The sequence below is a fragment of the Haplochromis burtoni genome, unplaced genomic scaffold (assembly GCF_018398535.1).
Source record: "Haplochromis burtoni strain Fernald_Lab_line unplaced genomic scaffold, NCSU_Asbu1 Contig_274, whole genome shotgun sequence".
Classification (NCBI taxonomy): domain Eukaryota; kingdom Metazoa; phylum Chordata; class Actinopteri; order Cichliformes; family Cichlidae; genus Haplochromis; species Haplochromis burtoni.
Window position 1 is genome coordinate 206,663 of NW_024582635.1, and position 24,038 is coordinate 230,700.

The following is a 24,038-nucleotide window of genomic DNA, read 5'->3' on the forward strand; positions in this document are numbered from 1 at the left end:
ACAATCCCTAAATCCAATATTTTTGTCTCCAAAACATCACACGCAAACATAAACTAAGCAAAGCATCTAAATAAAAAGTGAATCACTGTCAAAAACTGCATGTAATTGTTCTTTAGCATTATTGAACTGATGTTACCAAAGCTATTAGAATCAATAAAACAGTCTGAATGATCCTATAATGTAGAGTGTATACAGATAACCAAACTGATATGGCTGTTACTCCTAAAAATTGCATGAATTTCTAACTTAATAAGTTAGCTCTCCAGGCAGTTTTGAAGCAGAAAACGTTATGCAATAATTCAAAAGTTTGCAGATTGTTCAGTTTTCTCTTTCATTAACTGAGTTAGAGCTGTAATGGAAGAAAGATGAGGTCACTTGGTAAAGATTCAACCCCTGGAGCTCCAGAGTTTGTCCATTCTTCTCTTTTAGAAACACAGAAAGATAAGTGAGAGCGAGAAACATCTTGTGTTCTTCTCATCTCTCTGGTCTAACTTCAATCTAGATGTTCGATTGTGCATGAGGAGGTTGATGGGGGTCGTTTGGGGTCAGAGGATGGTTCCTGTTAGAGGGATATGGTTTCATTGTAGATGGATGTTTAGGCTGGCAAGCGCTCTAAAATGCACTTAACATTTTATACAAATTCTAAAGGTTGCTGAAAGCCATACCCCACCACTTGCTTTCTCTGTGTCTCTCTGCTGCTCTCTCTGTCCTAATTGATCGAGCTGCCCAGACAATCCCGTATAGCCTGCACTTATTTCCAGTCAAGCTTGTTTAAGCCTTACAGACTGGAGTCAGATGGCTTTGCCAGAGAAAGATGTCTCTTACTGTTACCAGAAAGACAGGTAGACGTGGGAGAGAGATTGCATCATGCCAAACTGAAACCCAAGGCAAACGTAATAGTCTTCTGGAAATATCATAGTGGGCATTTGGGTAATCCTTTAACATGTTGTCCATTTTATGCCCAAATTATGTTCTAATAAGCTATTTTTTTACTTTTAATTTTATCTTACAAAAACTTTGACGACCATATATAGTCTCTAATTGTCTCATATATCTCATATATAGTACCCAGCTTGAGAGCTATGGTTTCTTTGGATCAATGCATGCACACCAATTCAAGAGATGCTACAGAGAGCCAAACATTAGTTATAAGGAGGCAACAAAGGCCCAGTCTGCAGTAATTCCATATCTGTCAGCTCTGTGATGCACTGGTCTATTTCTCAGTGCTGCTTAGATACAGCTCTCAACAACCCACACCCTGCCCTTCAAGTTAATTTGACTGATTTATTATTCTGTATTCAAGTAGCACATCACATTGACCAACAATTCATTTTTGGCCATTAAACTAGAACTTGAAATAGCAGTCATGACTGCATGAGTGTTTTTTTTTCTTGGCAATTCCCAAAGTTGGGTGCTGATTGATTAAAATCAAGTGTTTTTTAAACTGTTGTAATTTGACGCAGCCTTTTGCATAGGTACTGTATCTCTACTATTTCCCACTCAAGTTCTTCTACTGGTCCTTCTGTTTAGTGTAACCCTAAAACTAACTCTGTGGCATATTAGTGTCACATTTTATGCTTTTAAATAGTTTGAAGAATTATTTCCTAAACAGAAAACTTTTACCTGGTGGGGAAATACTGCTTAAGATAATGTTTTTATTCATTTATCTTTTTTAATATTTTCATCTAAAAACACAAAAACTATGAACATAATTATCATAATCTACAGTCTCTAAAGAATTAATTTTATGTGTTGGACATAGTTGATAAGTATGGGTTTTTCGTTCTTACATACCTAATTCTTAAGTAATCCTAGCTGCTTTCTCTTTGGTGCATTCACACCAGATATACAGAGGAGTTCTGCAGTTTTATGCCCAGGCAAGGCCTGTTCACTTATAATTAGATAACTAATTAATTAGATAAAATATGTGGCGTTAACTCCAAGTGTTGAACGTGCATAGCAAGTTCACTCTAGGTGCGATGTTGGTGTAAGTGAAGGAAGCTATTGGACTGAAAAATCAATCAGAGCAACAGTAAAAAAAATTCTGGAATGGCCAAATCAACAATCTGGTACATTCACAGAAAGATTAAATGCACTGCTGGGCGAAGCAACACCAAAAGGCCTGAAACACCACAGAGTATAACTAAAGTGGATTATAATTTTATTTGTCTTAGACAAGTAAAGAACGCTTTCATAGTCTTCATCAAAGAGGTCTTCACGCAATTTAATAGAGAGGGTTTACAGCAAAGTGCAAACCCCTGGTTACATGCAAAAACAGTAAGGCCAGATAAGAGATGGCAAAAAAACACAGAGCTTATGGTATTTACCAGAAAAATTCTGTAAATGTCCAAATACTTATGTAATTACCTGTTTGACTCCAGCTGCCCCCAAAATGCCTCAGTTAGTGTTCGGTTCAGTTCATGCAGATGCAAATCTGCATCTTGTGCAAATTTTTGTAATTGTATGTTTGCATGTAAAACTCTTTTTTTTTTGTGTAAATGCACCATTAAATTTAATCAAAACATCCCTCTGCTAATACTGTCAGCATTTTCCTTTTCTTATTAGGGACAACTTGGCTTTCAACTATTACAACACTTATTTAAATTAGTAGAGCATCCTCACACACTGGTGCATGTAGCCCAGCATTCACTTCCCTCTTTTTCCCTACCCGTCTGCTCTATCTTACTGTCCTGTGAACCTGCTACTGTTCATCTTCCCCCTACCCATTCGCTTGATATCTTTCTCTCCTTTCTTTATTCTCTCTCTACCTCTCTATACTCTCCCCGCTCTCTGTGTCTCTCTGACAGCCTCCTCTTAACAATGACCAGCAGACTGTGTAAACAGGAAAGAGGCAATGTGTTGTGGGGGTGTTTGTCTGTGTTTCATCCAGTTTGTCTGCAGAGAGAGGATATTACAATTAACTAAATGAAACACTGTATTTCAATAAATATTTATTGTTTTAGTCTAGCAGTCGAGTTATTGCGTCTGTTTAATTATTTCTGGACATCTTGTAAGAATGCTGCCTTTAGGTACACTCTGAGGTATTGATTTTTAAGAGTTACTAATAGCAGTATTAGTATTATTACAATGGCCTATAAAAAGCTGAGGCCTTAACCTTCACTGTAAACTGTTGCTATGTACAATGTCCATCCTTTGTGCTATAACCATCACATTTTATTGACTTTGTTTTTTCATTTCATCTTACATCCATCATCAGTACATCATGTCAGCATAATATTACTATACCTCAATCAATACAATTCTGTTTCTGCATCACACTGTTCTTGTGTCAAACCAATAAAGCAGATTTGAATTTAATTGAACTGAGACTGGGAGAAAGAGATAAGAAAGAAATGAGATAGCGGTGACCTTTTCTACAGATTGAAATGCCAAAGTTGTCTTTATCAGCTACTTCAGTGTTTGGCTGTTATTGACACCAGTTAGGTCCTTGCTTCTCACTCATCGGTGGAGTGGTGGTCTATAAATAGTCCTTAAAAAACTTTTTTTAAAGGTATATACATTTCATTAAGGCATGCGATCTAGGAATTGCATCTTATTTTTTTATTTATTTGAGACCCTTAAAGTCAGTACCTTTTTGTGAGGGCTATACTTTTGTGTAAACTATAACAGAAGCATGAGCTTGAATGTATGTCGACAATATTTGTGTATCTGTACAGCATGCTCTCCTCTATCTGGGTGACCCGCTCTTATCTAAGCTGTCTATGGTTGCACCCTGCTACCTCACCCACTGACAAAGTCTGTATGTGTGTGTTCGTTGTACCACTGTGTGCAGCCATCACTGTGATCTCACATCAGTCAGAGGCTGCTGAGCCGCACATTGACATTCCAGGCTGCTTGTCTGCCTCTCTGGCAAAAATAGATATGTAAAACGACAAGCTCTTTCTCCCCCGTTTTCCCACGCATAGTTTGTCTGGGCTGTTGAGGAAGAAAAAATAAAGGTCTCTGGTCTGTGTCAGCTGAAATGAGACACAATCAGCATGTGTGGAGGGGAGTGACATATCACCGCTTAGGCAAATGAGATAGAGAATAAGGGGCTGAAAGGAGGAATGGTTCATACCCTTAACCAGTGTTGATCCTGCAGTTAGGTAGGGTTTTACCAGGATGTGGGTTTTGATGACTAAACACACAGTGAAATGTGCTATAATAACTATGAACTCTCATAGTTTGTTAGATGTGGAAGCATCTGAAGATGAAAGCTGAGTGAAAGACATCATTTAATTATGAATAGGCTCCAGTACATTAGAAGATACTTTTGGCTCTTCCCTTATTTCCCACACAGCAAATGGATCAACATATTTAGATGCAGTGCAGTTTATAGATGCTTTTCCAGGTGCAGCCTTCCATTTATCCGGCCTGTGGACTGGTACAAAGAGTACACTAACTTGTAACCGTCTGAGGCTGGGTTTGCATCTCCTCCCAGTCTCAAACCAGGGATCTTTAATGTGCAATGTGTTAACCACTACAACATGTAGCCATTAGGCTTCAGTATATTATGAAAACATAAATAATTTCATAGCACTAGTATCTACTTAAACATGAAATTGCATGTGCTGGATATACTTAATTTAAAAGCCATGTTTAAAACAAGATTTTTTTTCCTGTTGCATCAAAGGAGGAAGTCCTTTTGATTATTTGCATTTTAAAGCTATTTAAAAGTAAATGTGAGTTTTTAAGAAAATATTGCAGATCCTGCTGAAGACGTGACAAAATTTAAAAGCCAGCATCTCCACTGTAGCTCTAAAGTGAAGCACTACATGTCTCAAATGGGAGTTCAGAGGCCCCATTTAGCAGCACACCAAGACCTCCAAAATGTTACCTTTCTCGAGGACACTTCAGCACAGTGTTTGATTCAGGGCTCTTCTTTCTTAAAGGACTGCGGTGACTCGCTTTGACTCTGGACTTGAAGAAATCCAGCGTGGTAAAATACAAATATGTTTTTTTTCTCATCAAATAAAAGAGTACAGATAGAGCTTTTCATCCTTAATATTTGTAATAAAACAGCTGAAAGAGTAACTTATAGCTGGCATGGCCACATGTTAGATTACGACCTTCAAGAGCCATAATAGGAGCTGTAATAGGTGCTATAATAACAGTTAGAAATAAAGACATAAGGTAGTGGGAGAGTCATATATATTGAACATATAAGGATGCAGCTTTGGCAGCCGTCTCATCTTTTCAATTTCACATTAAATGACACAATTTCCATTATAAAAATGACAACCACAACCAGCCACTGTAATTTCTTTCTAATGGCATACACATATGAATTTACAAGCCACACTCATTTTTAGAGTTGTATTATGTGGAAATCAATTAAACCTTATAGTGAGTTTACTTATTGATCTGGTTTGTGGTGTAGTTACCATATACAGTGTAACTGCTCTTTCTCTTCGGTCTTTCAGTTTCTCTCTCCCCTCTTGTCTTACCTTGTGTGTAATATTTCAGACACTGGCAGTTTTAATACACGTAGAAATTTGAAACTGCTATCTCTTCTTTCTCTAGTGCCTGCAGTGCCCTAACATAGCATTGTGTTGTTTACCTCAAACCCCAAAGTGTGTATAAGCATACTGTGAAAAGATCGTTCACAGTGACACAAAGGGCAAAAAGTGTAATAACCCTGGTGGTGCAGTTTAAGAAGCGGGCGGTTTTGTTTGCCTTGGTCTGACTGTGTTGAGATGGTTTACTCAGTTTGCTGAAGCGTCTTCTTTTTTCTCTTTACTTTTTATTACTTGTCCAGAGAAGGTTGTTAAAGTGGAGCTGTGCCCATTTTAAAAAGTGTAAATAGTCTAAGAGTTAGCCTATATTCACCAAAACCAAATTGAAAAATGACAGATTTTTTGTTTGTTTTTTTCTTTGTAATTTTGCATCTTTACACCAACACACTGGTTAATTAAACAAATCCAGGAATTTCACAAATGTGTTGCATTAACTGTTTTTGGATTTGTGTTAGCTATTAGATGATTCGCTTCACTACCAAATCCCTTCAACCTCCAAATGTGTTTTTGTTTTGGCCTTTCATTTTGTATACATGGGTACAATTCACTACATATGACACCTGTCTGCTAAAAAACTGAGCTCGGAAAAAAAAAACCTGTATAACTGTACATGTTCAGAAACATGAATCAATAGGTTAGAGGTCGTGACTATTATACAACCTATGTGTGCAAGACTGCATTGAACTACCGTACACTTAGGTGTAATCCATGTCTTTAAAAAAAATATCACAAGACAGAGTAACTAGACATGACTTTCATGCATTATCCCAACATCAGCAGTCTTCCAGATGTTACACAGTTTGAACTCTGTCTTTACTTTCTATCTTCGACTTGGATCACTCAGGACATGACCAACACTATGCCTTTTTGTGAGAGCACAACAGGGATGACAGATTGCGGAGCACTGGTTCCACCCTTCTCACTACCCTTCCACTGTGATGGATGCAAGAATGAAAGGAGCATGGGGTCTTTGGATTTCATTTGCTCACCGCTGTTCTATTGCTCCTATTGATTTAGGTGCATGTGGTTGACAGGCAACGGGATACTGTGTTTGAGAGAGATTGTGTGGAAGAGTAATGTTGGCCTTTCATGGTTTAACTGATTAATCACTCACTAAAAAAACACTGTCAAACAGATATCTAAGAAGAACTTGATCAAAAATACGTCTAACTTATGAATCAGTGGTTTCAATCATACAGAAGGCAGGGTGCGTATCAGCAGATGGGGTCACTGCAGCAGGTGACTCATATTTTGGGGGCAGATTTCATTATATTTTGTGGGGGAACAGAACTATTGGTAACAATGTTAGGATCTGTTTGCAAACCGAGTTACTAAAAATAATTGAGCTAAACCACATTTGAAATTATTACACTATATGCTTCTATATGACATATTATATTTCCTTATATGTATTTATTTATATTTATATTGATTTAAGAGATATTTATATTTACTTATATGAAAGAAGTAGAATCTCCGTCCTTCTTTTGCTCCTTCCATGCGAGCAGTCTCCAGTAGCTCTGGCATGTCCTCTAGTTTTAGGTTCAGAGTTTAGCTCCCTACATATCAAATTGACATTCTAGGTGGTGATATCTATTATGTTGTGCTATATGACAAGAGACCAGCAGGCTGGTCTTCTCTCCTCTCATCCACACCTGCTTTGTTGGTGTTGTAATCAAGGATGATGGCTGGTTTTCTGCCTTTCTGAGCACTGGCCTCTACAACCCGCTGAAATGATCTCATGAAAATGGCAATCCCATTTGGTCTTTGTATGAGACAGCCATGATGCTTCGGGGTGAAAGCACCCTTCGAGGAAGAGAAAAAAAATAAAAGCCTCTTTCCTCTGTTGAAATTTGAAAACATGACAGCTCAGTCTTGTTAGAGGAGTCTTACATCATCAGGAGGGGGAGAAAATATAACAAATAAATACATATTGAAATGAATATAAGTGCTATGTAATACAAAAATATTCAGTAATACTGTGACAAAGAAAAAGCAAATTAGTTTATTCGAATTTGTGTCATCTCAGTTCAGCGTGAAAATCTCTGCCGTGCTTTGCTGTCATGTGTTTTTCTGAGAGTCCTCTTTTTCCTGGCGGTGCAGATTAGGCGAAGATAATACTAATTAAGTTTTCAGCAACTTGTTAACCTCCCGTAAAAGCTAACATAAAAGTTTATCAACAACTGCTGAGTCTAATATAACGAATGAAATAAAGAGAGAAAAGCTGACAAGCAGAGCACAGAGATAGCTGTCAGTAAAGTCACAAAATGCTGCAAATAGAACAAAGAATAACATGGGATTAAATAGACCGATCCTGTCGAGTCACAAAAATGTCCCAGATAACCAGTCCAGCTGTTTAAGCCTGCATCCAACTAATATCTGATGCCCTCATCAGACTGCGCATAGAAGATATTTTATTGCCAAGGTGTTTGATAGGGTGGATGTTGGATTTCTTTCTTATAGTCATTTATCCATTACTACAAGTGGGTTTTGGGGAAAACACTTTACTTTATACAAATTCTTATCCGCAATCTGAACAGTGGTTGTTCAGTTTATTGCCACTCACACAGTGAACCAGTCCAAATGAATGGTGCCTTATTTTAAAATGAAAAGAGGCTGTTGTCACTTTAGATGTGACAATAACAAAATGACACGAGATCCCTGAAAATATCTGTTAGTAAATAATAGTATTAGTACAATTCTGTGTTTGTTTTTGATTTTTTTATGTACATTGTACAATCATACGATTTATACTTTACACAGAAAATCTGTTTTCTCACATGAACGTCAGAAGAATCAACATTAAACACTGTCCTAAGTTGTTCTCACACAACACACAAAAGGAGTTAGTCCCCTTCAGATTGATTTTCATTACTGGAAACAGTCTGTTTAAGTGAGACAAGGGTATTACCTGGGTAAAGGATGCAGAAGGAAACCACAGTATGTCCACTTGCTTATAGTGAATTTATCAATCAATTACATATGGTGTTCTTACATGGGTACAATTGGACACCTCATGAACATCCTGTTGATGAGCTGGAAGGTTAAAGACCATTTAATTTTCTTGAGTGAGTTCCATTCCTACATGCACATTTGCCAAGTAATGTCTTATAAGGTTTGAGCTCCCACTGCATATCTGAAAATCATTGACAAAAAGTTAACAGGGAAATGAGAACAGTCATGATGCACACTTAACATTATTACTATTGACTATGTAGGTATGATAAATAGTTGCACCACTAGGAAGTCACATGGAAAATAGCACAGCTCCTTCATTTCCTCTACAGTGTCAATATAAAAGATTTTATGACATGTCCAGTGTTGTTAAGCAGTTTTTTGTTCAGTGGCACGTATTGCCAGTATTCCTTGTTGGCACACAATCAGTAATTTAATTGGAAGTTTTAAAGCACACAGTGAAAATCAGTTTCCATAATTCTCCAATCAAAGTATTGATTTTCTTGTTGACACACAGTTGAGTACAATGGCCCACTGAGGTTGCCAGATATTGACGGAATCTCTCAAATTAAGCTTGGGCACTTGTCCATAATGAGCCCTCTATAGACCAACTCCTAATGCACACACATAGAGATACACTATGTGAACACATACACAAAAACACTTCTCTCCTCATGCATACACACAGACAAAAGTGCAAAGATGTGGTCTGAATGTGGGGCAGTGCAGCCGCCAGGTTAGCTATACTTCTACGCTATACACCAATTTTGTTTTTCTGTTTATGCAAGATAAATTTGGAAAGATGTTTAGATATTATGCAAGCATAATTTTGTGAGTAATTCACCTGCTGTTTTGCTTCTAATGAGGTGATTTCAATATAGAAAAATGCTAACTGTAGCTTCTGAGACTAAATGATGACTAAACTAGGAAGGGGGAGAAAAGTTTATTCACTTATTTTGCAGCTTCAGCCAGTAATTATTCATTTTCACATGTTAAAAATAGCCTGAAAATAATCATTTGTACTGTTGTTTTTTACTTTTTCCCTTTTTAGTTGTTTTACTTTCTTCTTATTGTGCCTTTTTTCTTAACATCAAATATCTGCCATCATGTTCCCTAGTGAGCTAAGACTCTTCATCCATCTCTCTAATAACTATTACTGCTGTGTGTGTGTGGGAGGTGGTGGTGGTGGTGTCTTTTCATCCATTGCAGAGGGACGCTCTACAATTAAATATAAATCTCTCAATCCAAGTGACAGTGGCAAAACACGAACACACACATTCATAGGAGGTGAGTGCATGAGAATAAAAGAGCACACGGACGACAGAAGAAACAAAACAACAGAAAGAGAAACACAAAGTAATTTGTTAAGATGTAAGGCATTAAGAGAGGGAAGGAGAGGGAAGAGAAACATTATATGTTATTAAATTTCACAGCATTTGCAAATAAACACCGGCAAACCTCAAGAAACAGTCTGGTTCTTACAAAGCACCAAACAATCTGTTATAGGAATTTAATTAGATTTTTTTCTGCCAAAACAGCTGATCACTTCTTGTCCCTAAAGAAAAAATAATCAGTGGATACACTGTAAAGTGACTGTTTATTTCTTAAGGAAGTAAACTAAAAAACTTTTTTATTAAAAGCCAGATTTAAAAGTTTCTTTCACAAGACAGAGAGAAACACGAGGGAGCGAGACAATTACTTACTGTAATGCATGTGTCTTATAAAGCTTTGCATTGAGATGTTTGGACAAGAAAAGAAATGAAAATGAAAATGTTTTGAAGAAATGATGGAACTAAATATAACTTCTTGTAGGTGTATATGTTGGCCAGTTTTCTCTTTCACTTCCATTTTTTGCCAATCTCTGCTGTAATTCAGAGGAGTCTTTGGAGACTGGAAACATCGGCTCCCAACTCCTTTGACACAGTGTGTGTTTTTTTGTACGTGTTTGTGTGTGTGGGCAGCATTCAACCAGCAAACTCAATGCTTTCTCTGTGTAGAAAGAGCAAGGCAACAGGACATTTAGTTATACATTTTGAATATTTATTCAGATACAGTCTCCTGTGGCCCAGGTGAACACCTGCGTATTCTCTCTAATGTCAGGGTCTTGTTTGGATCCCATATGACTTTTGTTATTTGTCCCTGAAATCTTTTAGATCCCCCTGCAACGTCCTAGCATGATAGATTGGACTGAATTTATTAATTCGTTAATTATTTAGTCACTGAAATGCTTCTTATGTTTCAAGAATATATTTAAGAATTCTTACATTTGGTAAGTTCCATGTCATTGGAGTTGAGGCTGTACATTTTTGTGTGACTGAATCTGATGTTGTTAGGAAATTTCTACAATTCTACACATGCACAGACACCATCTCATGGTATTCGTGTAAGAGCTGCTAGTTTTATCTCCAGTGGCCACTTAACTCCCACTACTTGGTTTGTTCACACTTACAAAATGTACAGCACCTAAGTGCTCTGAATAAAATCTCCTTAGTGCCTTGCTGTTTTTCCACCATATGTGTTATGCTTACGAGAGATAAAGAATATATGGAAATAAATTGGAAGTATTTCTTAGATTCTACATATATTAAGTGTATTTTGGAAAACTCCACTATGTTTTTAACCAAATCTAAAAAGGAAGTTAATCTTCTCATTAAAGCATTGCTCTTTAACCTGCCCAATGTCAGTATTATAATTATTAAGTCTTTTATAGTTGGTCATAACACATCATTCACACAGTGGGACTTTGGATTTTAAAATAGTCTTTAATTTTTTTTTTCTTTACAGGCTCAAATCCAACCGAGTAGTGGGAATGTTTAGGATCACTAAATATTTCATTTCAAGTGAAGATGAGCCAAGCTGGTTATGACACTGTAGTTAAAAGTGTAACTCTCAATAGGGCTCTGGATTTCACAGTGTTAATAAAAGGAGCTCACCCCCAGGCGAGTGGCCAGTAAAATGACTGGCTCGATTGCATGGGTGAGAGAGATGGGCTGTAAAGGCCTTGGTCCCAGGCTGCAATCAATCAACCACATTTTCTGGCCATTTTTCAATTATGCATGTTAGGGCTGGATGGCAAGGTAGTGAGGTGTCCAACCAAGACTTAAAGTTTGGCACTTTGAAAAAGAAGTCATCCAACAGTGAGATTACAAACCAGCAGCACACACAGTAATAAAGTGGAGTGTGGATGGGGATTGCAGGTGGTGAGTGGACTGCAGGCTTTGGCCCAAAGGGGCAACGCTGTCACTGGAATTTGAAATAATTAAGAGGAAATACACGTTATTGCTTTGCTTCCCAGCTTCACAATGCAAATCTCTAGCGACTTATTTTAAAGTGCTGCCACCACAAAGCTGCTTGACATTATCAGTTAACTGACAAAATGTCAAAGTCTTGGAGGTCTTGTGGATCAGCTGTGAATGGTGTTTAGTTGGGGATTTCAACAGCTGTGCGTTTCTATCACAATGGATTGTTTTGCCCCTCTGAGATGAATCACTCTGATATCGTTGCCTCAATCTTTCAGTCACTGGACACTTTGATTTATCTACATTGCCATTCAGGCTCATTCCAATGGCCGCTAACTCTAGTAGTTTTCTTAAATCTCCTGAACACCACACATTTGTAACTCTTAACTCTTTGTCTGTCCTCTCTTTGCTGCTTTCTATTTTCTTCCTCGGCCCCATGTCTCTTGTTCAATAATTCCCCATTAAAAATCCTGTCTGATAGAAAGGATTTTATATTTTATGAAATATTAGCTGTTACCATGAGTCCAATCAGGAAAGAAGTGCCTTGGTGTGCTATAAAAATATCCTGCTCAGAGAGACTGAGGGCTATGTTTGACCTTGCTCTCTCTGTGTGTGCAAGCATACATAAAGAACTTGTTCAATTGTCATTTTTAGCAGTCACTAAAGCCATGTATTTACACATAATACATTAAGATTTAATGGGTCGCTGACTTGTTCAACACTTAACATGGGTCTTCACTAAACACCACTTCAAATGTCATCCTTATCCTTAACATAAATGAGACTTTACAAAGCCTGAAGGTGTTTATTAGTTTTAGTAATTCTGACAAATACATTATTGTGTCAAATTACCAAATAACAATTACATGTTTTTCTTAGGTTTGAGCTAGAAGCCATTGGTATAGTCACATAAAATCCCAAACGTGTAAACCCTTTAAACTAGGACACAGCGTTATCGTGTATAATTTGGGTTTCTCCAGTTGCTCCTCTAAGGTAAAGCACCTACCACTGTTCAACTGTGCTGATGCACATTTCTTCCTACAGACACCACTGCAGGTCAACAGCTGACTAAGTGGTCAAATAAGATTGAAAGAACCCGAAGGGATGATTGAATCAGCAACTTTAAATGCTGGAGCAAGAACCAGAGTAAGCTGGGCATCAGTCTTGAATATGAGTGACAGCAAGTTTAAAAAAAAGAGTCATAAATGTTTGTTGATGATTCTTTATCGTTTTCAAACTATGCATAGGGTTTTAATCACACTGGATGATCTGTACCATCCTCAAACACTGTCAAAGTATAGTTTGTTTGATATAGAGAAAGAATGCTGAACATTTATTGACACTTGTACATTGCAGGAAAAGGACTTTTATGGCATGGCTAGGCAGAGAGATTGAGCTGGAAAGGATGCACAGTGCATTAGGGTAAGGGGAGAGATGGAAATGCACTAATTAAGAGAGTGCGTTGAGGAGATGGGAGGACTACTTTGAGGAGCTCATGAATGAAGAAATTATCATAGGCTGACACATGGTTCTTGATGTCAGGGTTTGCCAGGGTTTGTCTTGTTGTCTCGTCTGTGTCCTTTGTCTTTAAGAAATGAAAACGCATGGATTGCTGTAGCAATGATATCACAATATAGCGTGATTTTTATTATGTTAAAATGTATATAATGTGGCACAACCCTAGTATACATCTACTCAAACATGGAACTTCAGCACTTCCTTAGTAACAGATGGCTCCATGTAAATCACTTTTAAATAATTGTCAGGATTTGTGAGACATAATACAGGACAGTGTTTTACCAGTTTAAAACCATCATATATTAGCCTTATTATGTTCTACAAAAAAAGGTGATTTTTAAAAGTGTGCATGAAAGAGAGGGCAGCATGAAAAACAGTTTAAATGTTGAGACAAACTGGAGCATACTCACAGTTTATCTCAGCAGTCTGATTCTTAGACACAGTCTTAGTGCATGCTAGCACGTACAGGGCCAGCTGTGACTAGTGCAAGTACACCATTAGCTGACATCCCAACAGAAGATTTCAGAAATTCCAACAACCAGTGGTAAATGAGCAAACTCATCATGATCTGTAGTTGATTTAGTGGCAAAAGAAAGAAAGAAAGAAAGAAAGAAAGAAAGAAAGAAAGAAAGAAAGAAAGAAAGAAAGAAAGAAAGAAAGAAAGAAAGAAAACTGTAAGAATGGTTTGCATAATATCTTAAATCACTAGACCTTGAATCAGAAAGATGCTTGCCATCAGTATCAAGTGTACATTCTTACAAGAGCACTCAGGGAGTGTAACTCCCCAGAAAGACAAGGACTATACAAAAACTTTAGTGTTTTAATGATGTTTTATTGCAATACAATGACATCAGCCTGTTATGGCATCATTGGTCATTATGTCGTTTGGGTATTGCATTGAAGAAACCAAAAGTGTGTTGTACAGCTAACAATGATGATGAAGCTCAAATGAGTAGTATATTGTTGTGAAATTTAAAAATGATTCATAAAAAATGTGGGTAAGCTTTTTCACTGATTTTGAAATTTGTTGTGACTCTGACCTTGACCCAATTTTCACCAAAATTAAATCAGCTCGAGTTGTTATTAGTTTCTACTATCACACAAAATTTGACAGTAATGTCAGACAGACAACAAAAAGTAACTGATTAAATATTTCCTCTCTTCAAGGGGAGAATAATGTGATGCAGTCACCTAGCATTGGGGAAAAAATGTGGGTATTAGGAAAGAAAACAGTTTCCATGTCCATTTCCATAGTCCTTTGGTGCTCCGTTTGTTGATTATCCCAAAGGAGTCATTAAGAGGCTTTTCTCTGTCTGGAGCCATGGCATAGATTTTATCACAAAGGACGGTTCTGAAATCATATCTGAAAGCTTTGGAATCCCAGTGAATCCATATGGACTTAACAAAGAGTAAACTCCATATGTCTACTTAGATTTTTTATATATGGAAGCTAATGATCCATGTTTTCTCTTTTTTTATCTGTTAGTCTGTTTTCCTAGTCAGTTGTTATTATTTCTGCATTTTTCCATATTTTTCTTTCAAAGTTATTTCTTTCTGTTTATATTTTGATTTTTTTTTCTCATTTCAGCTTCTTCATGGAAATATTTTCATGCCAATATTTTAAGTATTTCATGTTCTGTTTTTTTGTTTTGGTTTTTGTTTTTTATCTTTATGCCTTGCCCCAACAGAAACGCGTTGTCCAGCTGGATTTAGTGTGTACTTTTGATGGCAACATCACATTTAATCAAACTCAATTTGTTTGACTGTAATGCTACGTTTACACCTTGAGCGAAGAGCAGATTAAAACCTGCTGTCTTTGGATGATTGAATTAGAACATGTTATTAAAAAGGATAATGAGTATGTGAGAGCAAACATTAGGCTTTGATTACTACTCTCATCAAGAGGTAATATTTATCTAAGTGAAAAAACAGCTTATTAAATGTGCAAGCTTATCAGGCAAATAGTATTGGTAAATTAACCACCAGCACTATCTCAACCCTCCGGATTTTGTTTGCCTATAAACGAGCTATTTTCCAGCCCTCGTTTAGAACAGGCATCTCTCCCCCCAGACCCAAGAAAGGGAACATGAAATGTGTGTATGTTTGATGTAGTCAAATTACTTATGTTAATGTGTTGGTAATTGAAAGCTTTATACATGGTCTTCCATACCTTCGAGCATATTTCTCACATCTCTGAAAACAGTGTTGATTTTAGTGTTTGACTCAAAGAAGTAGACAGCTGTGCATACTGCAATGCACAAGCAAGGTTCATTGGAGAAGTCACAGTGACCGAATTGAGCTTTCGATGCCTGAAAATTATGTATGCATGCATAAGTGTTTCATCTAGGAAAATGTATGCAAAGTAATGGGAACAGTAGCAGCAGCAGTGATGGGTAAAAATAGATCCCATATATCGTCATATACAGTAAAACCTATGAGGTAAGTGGCGTAAATATGAGTCTAAATATAAACCTCATACACACAAACATACACAAACACACACACAAGGGCAAACTCTGCAGCTCGTGGAGAGTCTGACGCTGCATTGTAAGCGAACTGATTTGAGAGCCCTTTTTTCCCAGGCAGGTAATTTGATTCTTTGAGGTCGATGTTGTGTGGTTTTGGGGTCGCCCATGTAGCCAGTCCCCACTCTAATAAAACCTGAGAGCGCTGCAGAACCAGGAGGCTAAAACCCCCCCATTAACTTCTTTCCCATCAACATGGGGACAGGTAACCTAATGACCCTGCAAAGCTGCAATGCTCCCTAATCATGTGACCTGGGAGTTGCAGAGCTGATGACTAGGCAGCTGGAGCTCGACATCATACCAGGAGAAAACCTACCTCTAGGAATATGAGGAAAACAGATTGTTAGTTTGTTAATGATTTTTTCTTTTTTTTACTTGAATGTGGTATGGACTGAGATGGTCTTGCTGGCACTCTCTTTAACCTTAATCCAGAGAAGAATATCTGAACAACTAAATGTGTTCTCCAAAAGTTGATTCTGTTCATCTGGACGTAGCGTTTTGTGGGAGAAACGTTTCGTCACTCATTCAAGTGACTTCTTCAGTCTCAGCTGACTGCAGGTTTCCCCAATCTTATAAACAGTACATTTGCATAATGACTGAAACCAGCCCACTGAAGGAACTAAATGTGTTACTGTCCAAATTTGGTTTGAATACAGTCTAATATAAACAAAGTGTCTCATAAAGAAGCAGAAAGAAGCAGGATGCTATTATAACTTCCAGATTGCGTCTGTGCTCTGTATAGCATCAATCTTGGGATTTGAAATGACCACACAGTTTTCCTTCAGTGCCACACTTGGGACTCAATTAATATTGCACAACTATGTTGTTAATTTTGTCCATGTTTTGTATGGAATGCTATGACCTGTGAGGCCTGCTAGCAGATCTTGAATTAATACTAACTCTTTCTTTTTCTTCCCTCATTTTTACCCCATTCTTTCCTCCTCTCTCCCCGACCCTCTACACTCTTATTATTTTTCCTTTAGTGGGATGCAATCACAGAGATGGACGAGCACAACCGACCCATCCATACTTTCCAGGTTTGCAATGTGATGGAGCCCAACCAAAACAACTGGCTTCGCTCCAACTGGATTTCACGACAGGCAGCCCAGAAGGTCTACGTGGAGCTCCGCTTCACCTTGCGCGACTGTAACTCAATCCCTTGGGTGTCTGGCACCTGCAAGGAGACCTTCAATCTATTCTATCATGAGACAGATGAGGCACACGGTGTCAAGTTCAGGCCTGCGCAGTACACCAAGATTGACACCATTGCTGCTGATGAGAGCTTTACTCAGATGGATCTTGGAGATCGGATCCTCAAGCTCAATACGGAGGTGCGGGAGGTGGGACCCATAAACAGGAAAGGCTTTTATCTGGCTTTCCAGGACATTGGCGCTTGCATTGCATTAGTGTCTGTGAGGGTTTACTATAAGAAATGTCCATTTACACTGAGGAACCTGGCCTCATTTCCAGACACAGTGCCCCGCGTGGACTCTTCTTCACTGGTGGAAGTGAGGGGGGCCTGTGTTGACCATGCTGAAGAAAGAGACACACCCAAACTGTTCTGTGGAGCTGATGGAGACTGGTTGGTTCCCCTGGGAAGATGTGTCTGTAGTGTTGGGTATGAGGAGATTGATGGTTCATGTGTTGGTAAGTTTTCCAAGTTTTGTATATTTTAACTTGCTTTTCATTCTGCTCAGTGAAGCATTTTTTGAACTCAAAGACGTTTTTAGTCAGTCTTTCCAAAGCTCTGAAAGAAAAAGAATTGATGGTGAAGGTGACGCTGCTGTAGGGTTATGAGAACCCTGCAGCTGAATGCTTTGCCCATGGGTTATTGTTAGCAGCCTCTAATTGGAAAAAAGGCTTGTTTTGTTTTTAGACTGTCTAAATACTAATGTTTTTTTCTTGGTTCTTATTTAGCTTTTACTTAGATGTCCTTACCAAACCTTGACTTTAATTAAACCCACCTTTATTAAATTATTTCCTACATTTCTCTTTCTCAAGTGGTCAGAATGATAATAAATCTCAGACTTCACCTAAATGCAAATAGCAGCGGTAATTTCAATTCATTTTGACCATCAATGTTTATTTACAACATATATATAGTAAAAAAGGACATATATATATATATAGATAGATAGATAGACATATATATATATATATATATATATATATATATATTGCAATTATACAGTCAGGAAATACGAATATTTACAAGTAGAAATGTGCACTATTCTAACTTTTGTGCTATTGTACTTGCCTCATTTCTACATCATTTGTTTATCAAGATGGTAAGACAGTCAGTGTGATTCTAAGTCATATTTCTGTTTGATGTATTTGACATAAGTATTGATGCATCCACCAGTCAGAAAGATAAGCAATGTGGACAGGTGATGATATGAAACCTGCAGTGCTTCAGTACAATTTACTTCCCATTGTACCATCACATGCAACAACTAGAGAACGCTTTATAGTCCCCACAGTCTATGTACATACTCACTCTTGCTGGTTCAAACGTCGAACAATTGCATAATATTATTGTTGTTATTATTATTTTTATTTATTAACCTTCCTATTAACCTATTAACCAATATTGACCTTCCCTATTCATTTTGACTCATTACCCATATTTTTTTGTCGTTTGTCTTACCATTTTTACTAGCTGCTAATTTTCTCAGATAACAGAGGTGAAGTCACGTGAAAGGTTTTGAATGATTATGAATGTTATTATGGTAGCAGTAGGAGGACCTGATGCTATCTAAGGCTGTATTTGTATGTGTTTGTGTGTGTGTGAGCGAGAGAAAGAGAGTGTCTGTTTCAACAGCTTAAAACTGCATATTTTAGTTAGTCTGTTGTTTTTCTATCAAATTTCTAATTTTAGGGCTTTTTTAAAGCAATTTTTGAAAATTTTCAGTGTTTTTTGCCCTTTGGCTACTGTTTAAATTCATATGAAAACATTTTCACAAAACTAAACTCTGCAGTAACTTTGGTTTTGCTTTATGAAAGATTAGTGAGTAGGCTGTTTATTTTTACACAAAGTTTAAAAAATTGAGAGGGTTATGAAACCAGAGGTGTTTTTCTGTGTGCTCTGGTGAAAAGCACGTATTTTCCTTACTAGCTGCTAAAATCCAAACATGATAATCTTGTTGTGGTAATTTGTGTGCTTGTAAAATTTAGTATAATGAGTGAAGCTTTAGAAAGCAGTCATAAAGTGAAACATCATACTGGGTCCAGTGTTAAAGCTGGTCCAGGCACCAAAGCTTCACCACAGGATTTTAGGATTGTGTTTTGCATGTGTGTGTCGTGGTGCTTTATACATACAGAGAAATGAACATGTGTCTATGTGTGTTGTGATGAGTCATATGTGTAGGAATGTTGTTGTGTATATCTGTATTCTACCACCCGTTGTCTCAGTGGCTACCTTGGTGTGACAGATTACCTCAGCTGGCTTGGTAGCAGCTTGATCCTCAGCTCTCTGATATGAGCTTTGGGTTATCACTGACAGCACGGCTCACTGGGAATGCTACCTTCAAGAAGTTCCAATGCGACTTCTTTTCAAACCAAGTAAAGTCCTGATGTCAGGTCAACAGATCCACATGTCTATAATCCAAAGGAGACAGATCCACAATCTAAAAGGTGTCCTAATGTACTTGCAAGTTGCAACTTATCAAAACCATAATATGGAATTTAACTTTATACATTTAACAAATGAAAGAATGAAAGCATCTACTAATATTTATCCTAAGAACTAACAATATACTACAATATCATGGATATAGAACACATTTTAAATTAGTAACTGATCTGAATTCACAGTTTAGCACAACAAAAGACACTGGCTCTTAACAAGTAATCCAAGCTTGTGCAATTAGTTTTGTAAAGATCAAGAAAATATGTAAGATTTACCAGAATGATCAAGATGCATAATCTATAGAAATATTGGCACAAATTAGATGCCATTGTACATGTCTGTTTCCCTCCAAAAAAAATAATCACCATAGACTACAGCCTTTTAAAAAACACTTTTGAGACATTTCGCTGGTTTTCTCACACCATTCAGAACCAGATGTCCTTGCACAGTTGATTACAATTCATCTTGTGACACAGGTCAGGGAGGCTTTCCAGCTGCACCTGCAGCTGCATCATAATCAACAGGCCAGGGGTGAAACTGCCGCTGTGATTAGAGTGCGTCTATCCTAAAATCATTTCTCCATTCTGCTCCTTTAATATTTCTTATGCGTTAATTGAGTGATAAAAAAGCTAGCAGAGGCAGATAAACTTGCTGTTGAAAACTTTTGGGAAACACATTGCAAAAGAACAATTTGTGATGGATTCGTGGGCTTCTTCTTTATCTCTTCTTTAAGAGGTAAAGGAGTAATGTGGTGCATCCCTGCTGTTGGCCCTGTGCCTTTCATCTTTGACATATATATAACATAGGGGAAAATACATGTAATTACATTACATGCCATTTAGTCTGATTTGAATATAATCTTTGGAAGAACTACATGTCACATAAAAATCACAAGAAGTAGTTAAGCACCTTGAAGAAGACTCCTGAGGTGGCGGGTTAAATCAACCAGAACAGACATTTTTGCTCAGTGCCATTTACAAACATAAGCAGACTCAACACTGCCACCTATCAGTATCGACGCTGGCCCCTTAAAGCACAATAAATTAAAGTAATTTCCTTCTTCCTCTCCTTATCCTAAACCCCTTGCTCTCAAAGGAGCATATTTCACAGTTGGGTTAAGTCTAGCCCTTTGGGCAATGTGATGGCATTTTACTGCAATGTCAGCCCTGTAATGCAGCTCCTGTTCATTGTTCCAGCATTCAAACAGGCTTAGTTATTGAAAAGCCCCCACACAAAGTGCCACTAGAGCACCTTAGGCATTGAAGGAGAAGACTGAGGTAGCTGGCTAAAGTAATCTTTCAAGTGTTAGTTTACAACAAATTGGTAGTTTAAATGCAACAGCTGCCTTCCTATGTAGCAGATATGACCAGGTTGAACAACCTGTGATTCCAGTAGCATCCCATTCATAAATATGTGAAAAGCATAGGATTAATGTCTTTGTCATATCTATTTGCTTGCTAGTTGTTGCTATAATACAGAACTAACATTCCACATGCTAAAAGGAAGTCACTTTCAGTGAAGTCTAAATGTTATGCATAGAACTGGAAGATGGAACAAAACTATTTAGTGGAAGAAAGTGTAGCTGTCTCTTTCCTGAAAATTGGAAGTTATATATATATAAAAAAAATGGAATCTTTTAAATCTATCAGATCTCAGACTGAGATCAGTTGATCAGTAAAATCTTCTTCAAGTTTTGTACATGGCAGATTACTTTGTATTATTGTTTTCCTTTGATAACCCCTACAGCAATAGCATACACAGATATCAGGCAAACATCCATCCGTCCATTTCTTTCTGCTTGGGCTTAGAGCACATCCCATCTGCCTCAGGGTGGGAGGCAGGGTACACCTCCAACAGGTCACCAGTCTGTCGCACGACTAACTCACGGATACAGAAAACCATTCATGCTCACATTCACACCTACATTCAGTTTAGATGTAGCCTTGCTATGAATATCTTTGTACTATGGGAGGAAGCTGGAGTATCTGACAACCATGTAAACCTTCAGTCATCTCAAAGAAGAGATAAACTGCTCAAAGCCTGAATAAATGTTTTTACTCCACTTAGGTGAGAATGAAGGACATGCTCTCCACCCAGCTTAAGTCAAATAATCTTTTTCTTTCATTCAGACTCAGTGGATTTGGTCACAGCAGTATTTTAATCTCCTGTCCATTACCTGGATGAAGTGCCAGTGTGCTGCAGTAAGACTGAGGCTAATAAATGCCTATAACCCATATTACTGCTTGCATGTTCTTCCACATATACACTGATATAAATGGGTTTAAAATGTTCTTTAAAATTGAGATTTTTAAATCGGAATATTATATGGGCCAAATGAGACGAGTCTTTAAATGAAGTATATGAAAAATGCATACGCATAAGTTCCTTTTTTAAAATTTAAGTGAAATTTGCTGGGGGATGGGGATCTTGTCAGAATTGATGTAATTATGATATATATCCATATCCATACATATATGTAGAAGTAAGCAATGGTCTTTATAGAGTAAACTTGAATTCATATAGTCACTCGCTGTACTATTTTGGTTGTTGTGGCTTTTATATGTTGTTGGCTGTAGTTTGGGAGGTAGAGCAGGTAAGGTACTCTCCAGAAGGTTGGTGATGCGATCTCTTTCTCCTCCAGTCTTTGAGTATCCTTCGGTAAAATGCTGAATAGGAGGGCGAGTGTGCGTGAATGTTAAACAGAAACTTAATCATAGTGCAAGGTTTGTTTGCCTAAGAAAGGAAAGCAAGCCTTTATGTTGGCTGATACAAAGTCCAACAAAATAGGAGTTCACACAGAACACAAAGGGAAGGCAGCTTGGGAACATGGATGGATGCTGGATACCATGGATACCATGGATGAATAGATGAATGGAGTTTGAGTTCAAAAATCCATCGCCCTATTGTTTTAAGAACAAGCTGTTCATACCAAGCAATTGGTATGGTAATTTACCCAAAAAGTGCTTGTATGAATGGTGTTATTGGGTGAATGAGGCATGTGCTAAGTTAGAATATAAAAGCACTATATGCTGTAAAAACCAGTCCATTTACTATTTGCATCTTAGCTGATCTGTTTATGGTCTTATTTATACCTTGTTTTTTCTCTTGATGCAAATATTTAATATGTGTATATTTGAGTGCATTCGGCATGTCCTTGTTGTGCATTACAAGAGGCTGTTATTTAATGCTGTATAACATATGTACCCACCTGCTCATTAGCAGTAGTCTAGGCAACTAGACTGAATGCAAGAACAGCACACATACATCTTCTTGGATGAAGAGCTCAGTCTCTCAGTATCTCTCTTTATCTCTCTCTCCTCCATCTCTCTCTCACTCACTTTAGCTTTCATCATCTTTCCCTCTCAGTGTAAGACAATCTAGCTGATGCTGTTATCACTCAGTGTTGTACAGCAGGTCATCATGTGTTTTCGGACTCTGTGTAAGAGCACTCAGCAGTGCTATGAATAATGTAATCACAGGGTGTCTGTGTGCTTTTATTTATATGCTTGCCTGTGTTTTAGGTTGTTGTACAGTGAATCTTCCCTCTGATGATTGGGCAAAAGCAAGCTAGGATACAACTAATGTTGTGCAGCATACATTTAGAATTACTGAACAGCACATCAGTCAAATAATAATGGACACCCATTGAAATAAAAATACCACAACATACTGTGACAGTTTGTGACCCAACCTGTACTGCTTTATAATCTGTTAAATATAAACCAGCCACTCTTCCTGTCTTTTTTTAAGGTTAATCATCTTGAGACAGCAGACAAGCTCTTTAACCTCCTAGGACCTGGTGTCCACATATGTGGACATCGCATTTTTGGGTTATTTAGACCAAAATACTTAATTTTGCTCTACAAGGGCCTGATGTCCACTTACGAGAACATTATACTGCCACTGTTCTATCGAAAGTTTAAATGAATATCCTCATATGTGGCTCTCATTTTTCTTAGAAACAGAAATCAGGTTAAACAAATCTGGTAATTCTTTGTTTTCACATTCATCAGGTCCCAAAATGTCCAAATATCAAAGAGAGATTAAAAATGCATGCCGTGGAAGAGTTTGGGTCTTAGGAGGTTAAATATTGGAGGGTACACACATCCAGTCTACATATGTTTTATGGACTTGGAAAAGGCATGTCCCTGTGTGTGTGTGTAACTGGTGCTTCTGGAGAATTGGTTATTGGGCCTGTAATGTCATTTACTCCCTATACAACGTCAAACTTCTGTCTTTGGTCTCAGGATCACATCTTTGCTATTGTTGGCTACATCAAGCAGTGATGTCTAGCTTACACTGTTGAAAAAAAGATTTCCTGCTTAAGATAGAGGATGAATTTCTGCCTCAAGTGGACTTCAAGTACCTAGGTAAAGCTGATGATTATCTTCAAAGTTATCATTACTACCCTCACAGATGATCACAAGCTGCAGGTAGTTACCAAATGAATAGGATCATGAACAGGAAATGAGTTCCCTCCAAAGAAGATCTGCCCTTAGAGAAAAGGTAATCAGCTCAGTCACTGGGCGGTGGTTCAAAGTAGGGGTGCTGCTCTGCAGCAGTGAAAGCAGTCAGTGGAGATGGTTTGGATATCTGACTGTCAAGCTTTGTTTGCCTAAGAAAAGAAAAGCAAGCCTTTGTGTTGGCTGATACAAAG

At 37.7% G+C, this 24,038-nt stretch overlaps 1 protein-coding gene across 1 annotated transcript in view; it reads left to right on the top strand.

Annotated features, from left to right (window-relative positions):
• epha6 (eph receptor A6) overlaps nt 1-24,038 on the top strand; it is a 185,542-nt gene that overhangs the window by 24,878 nt on the left and 136,626 nt on the right. The window contains exon 3 of the mRNA XM_005940399.3: nt 16,737-17,400. Coding sequence (XP_005940461.1) covers nt 16,737-17,400 — 664 coding nt within the window. The remainder of the gene's footprint in view (nt 1-16,736; nt 17,401-24,038) is intronic.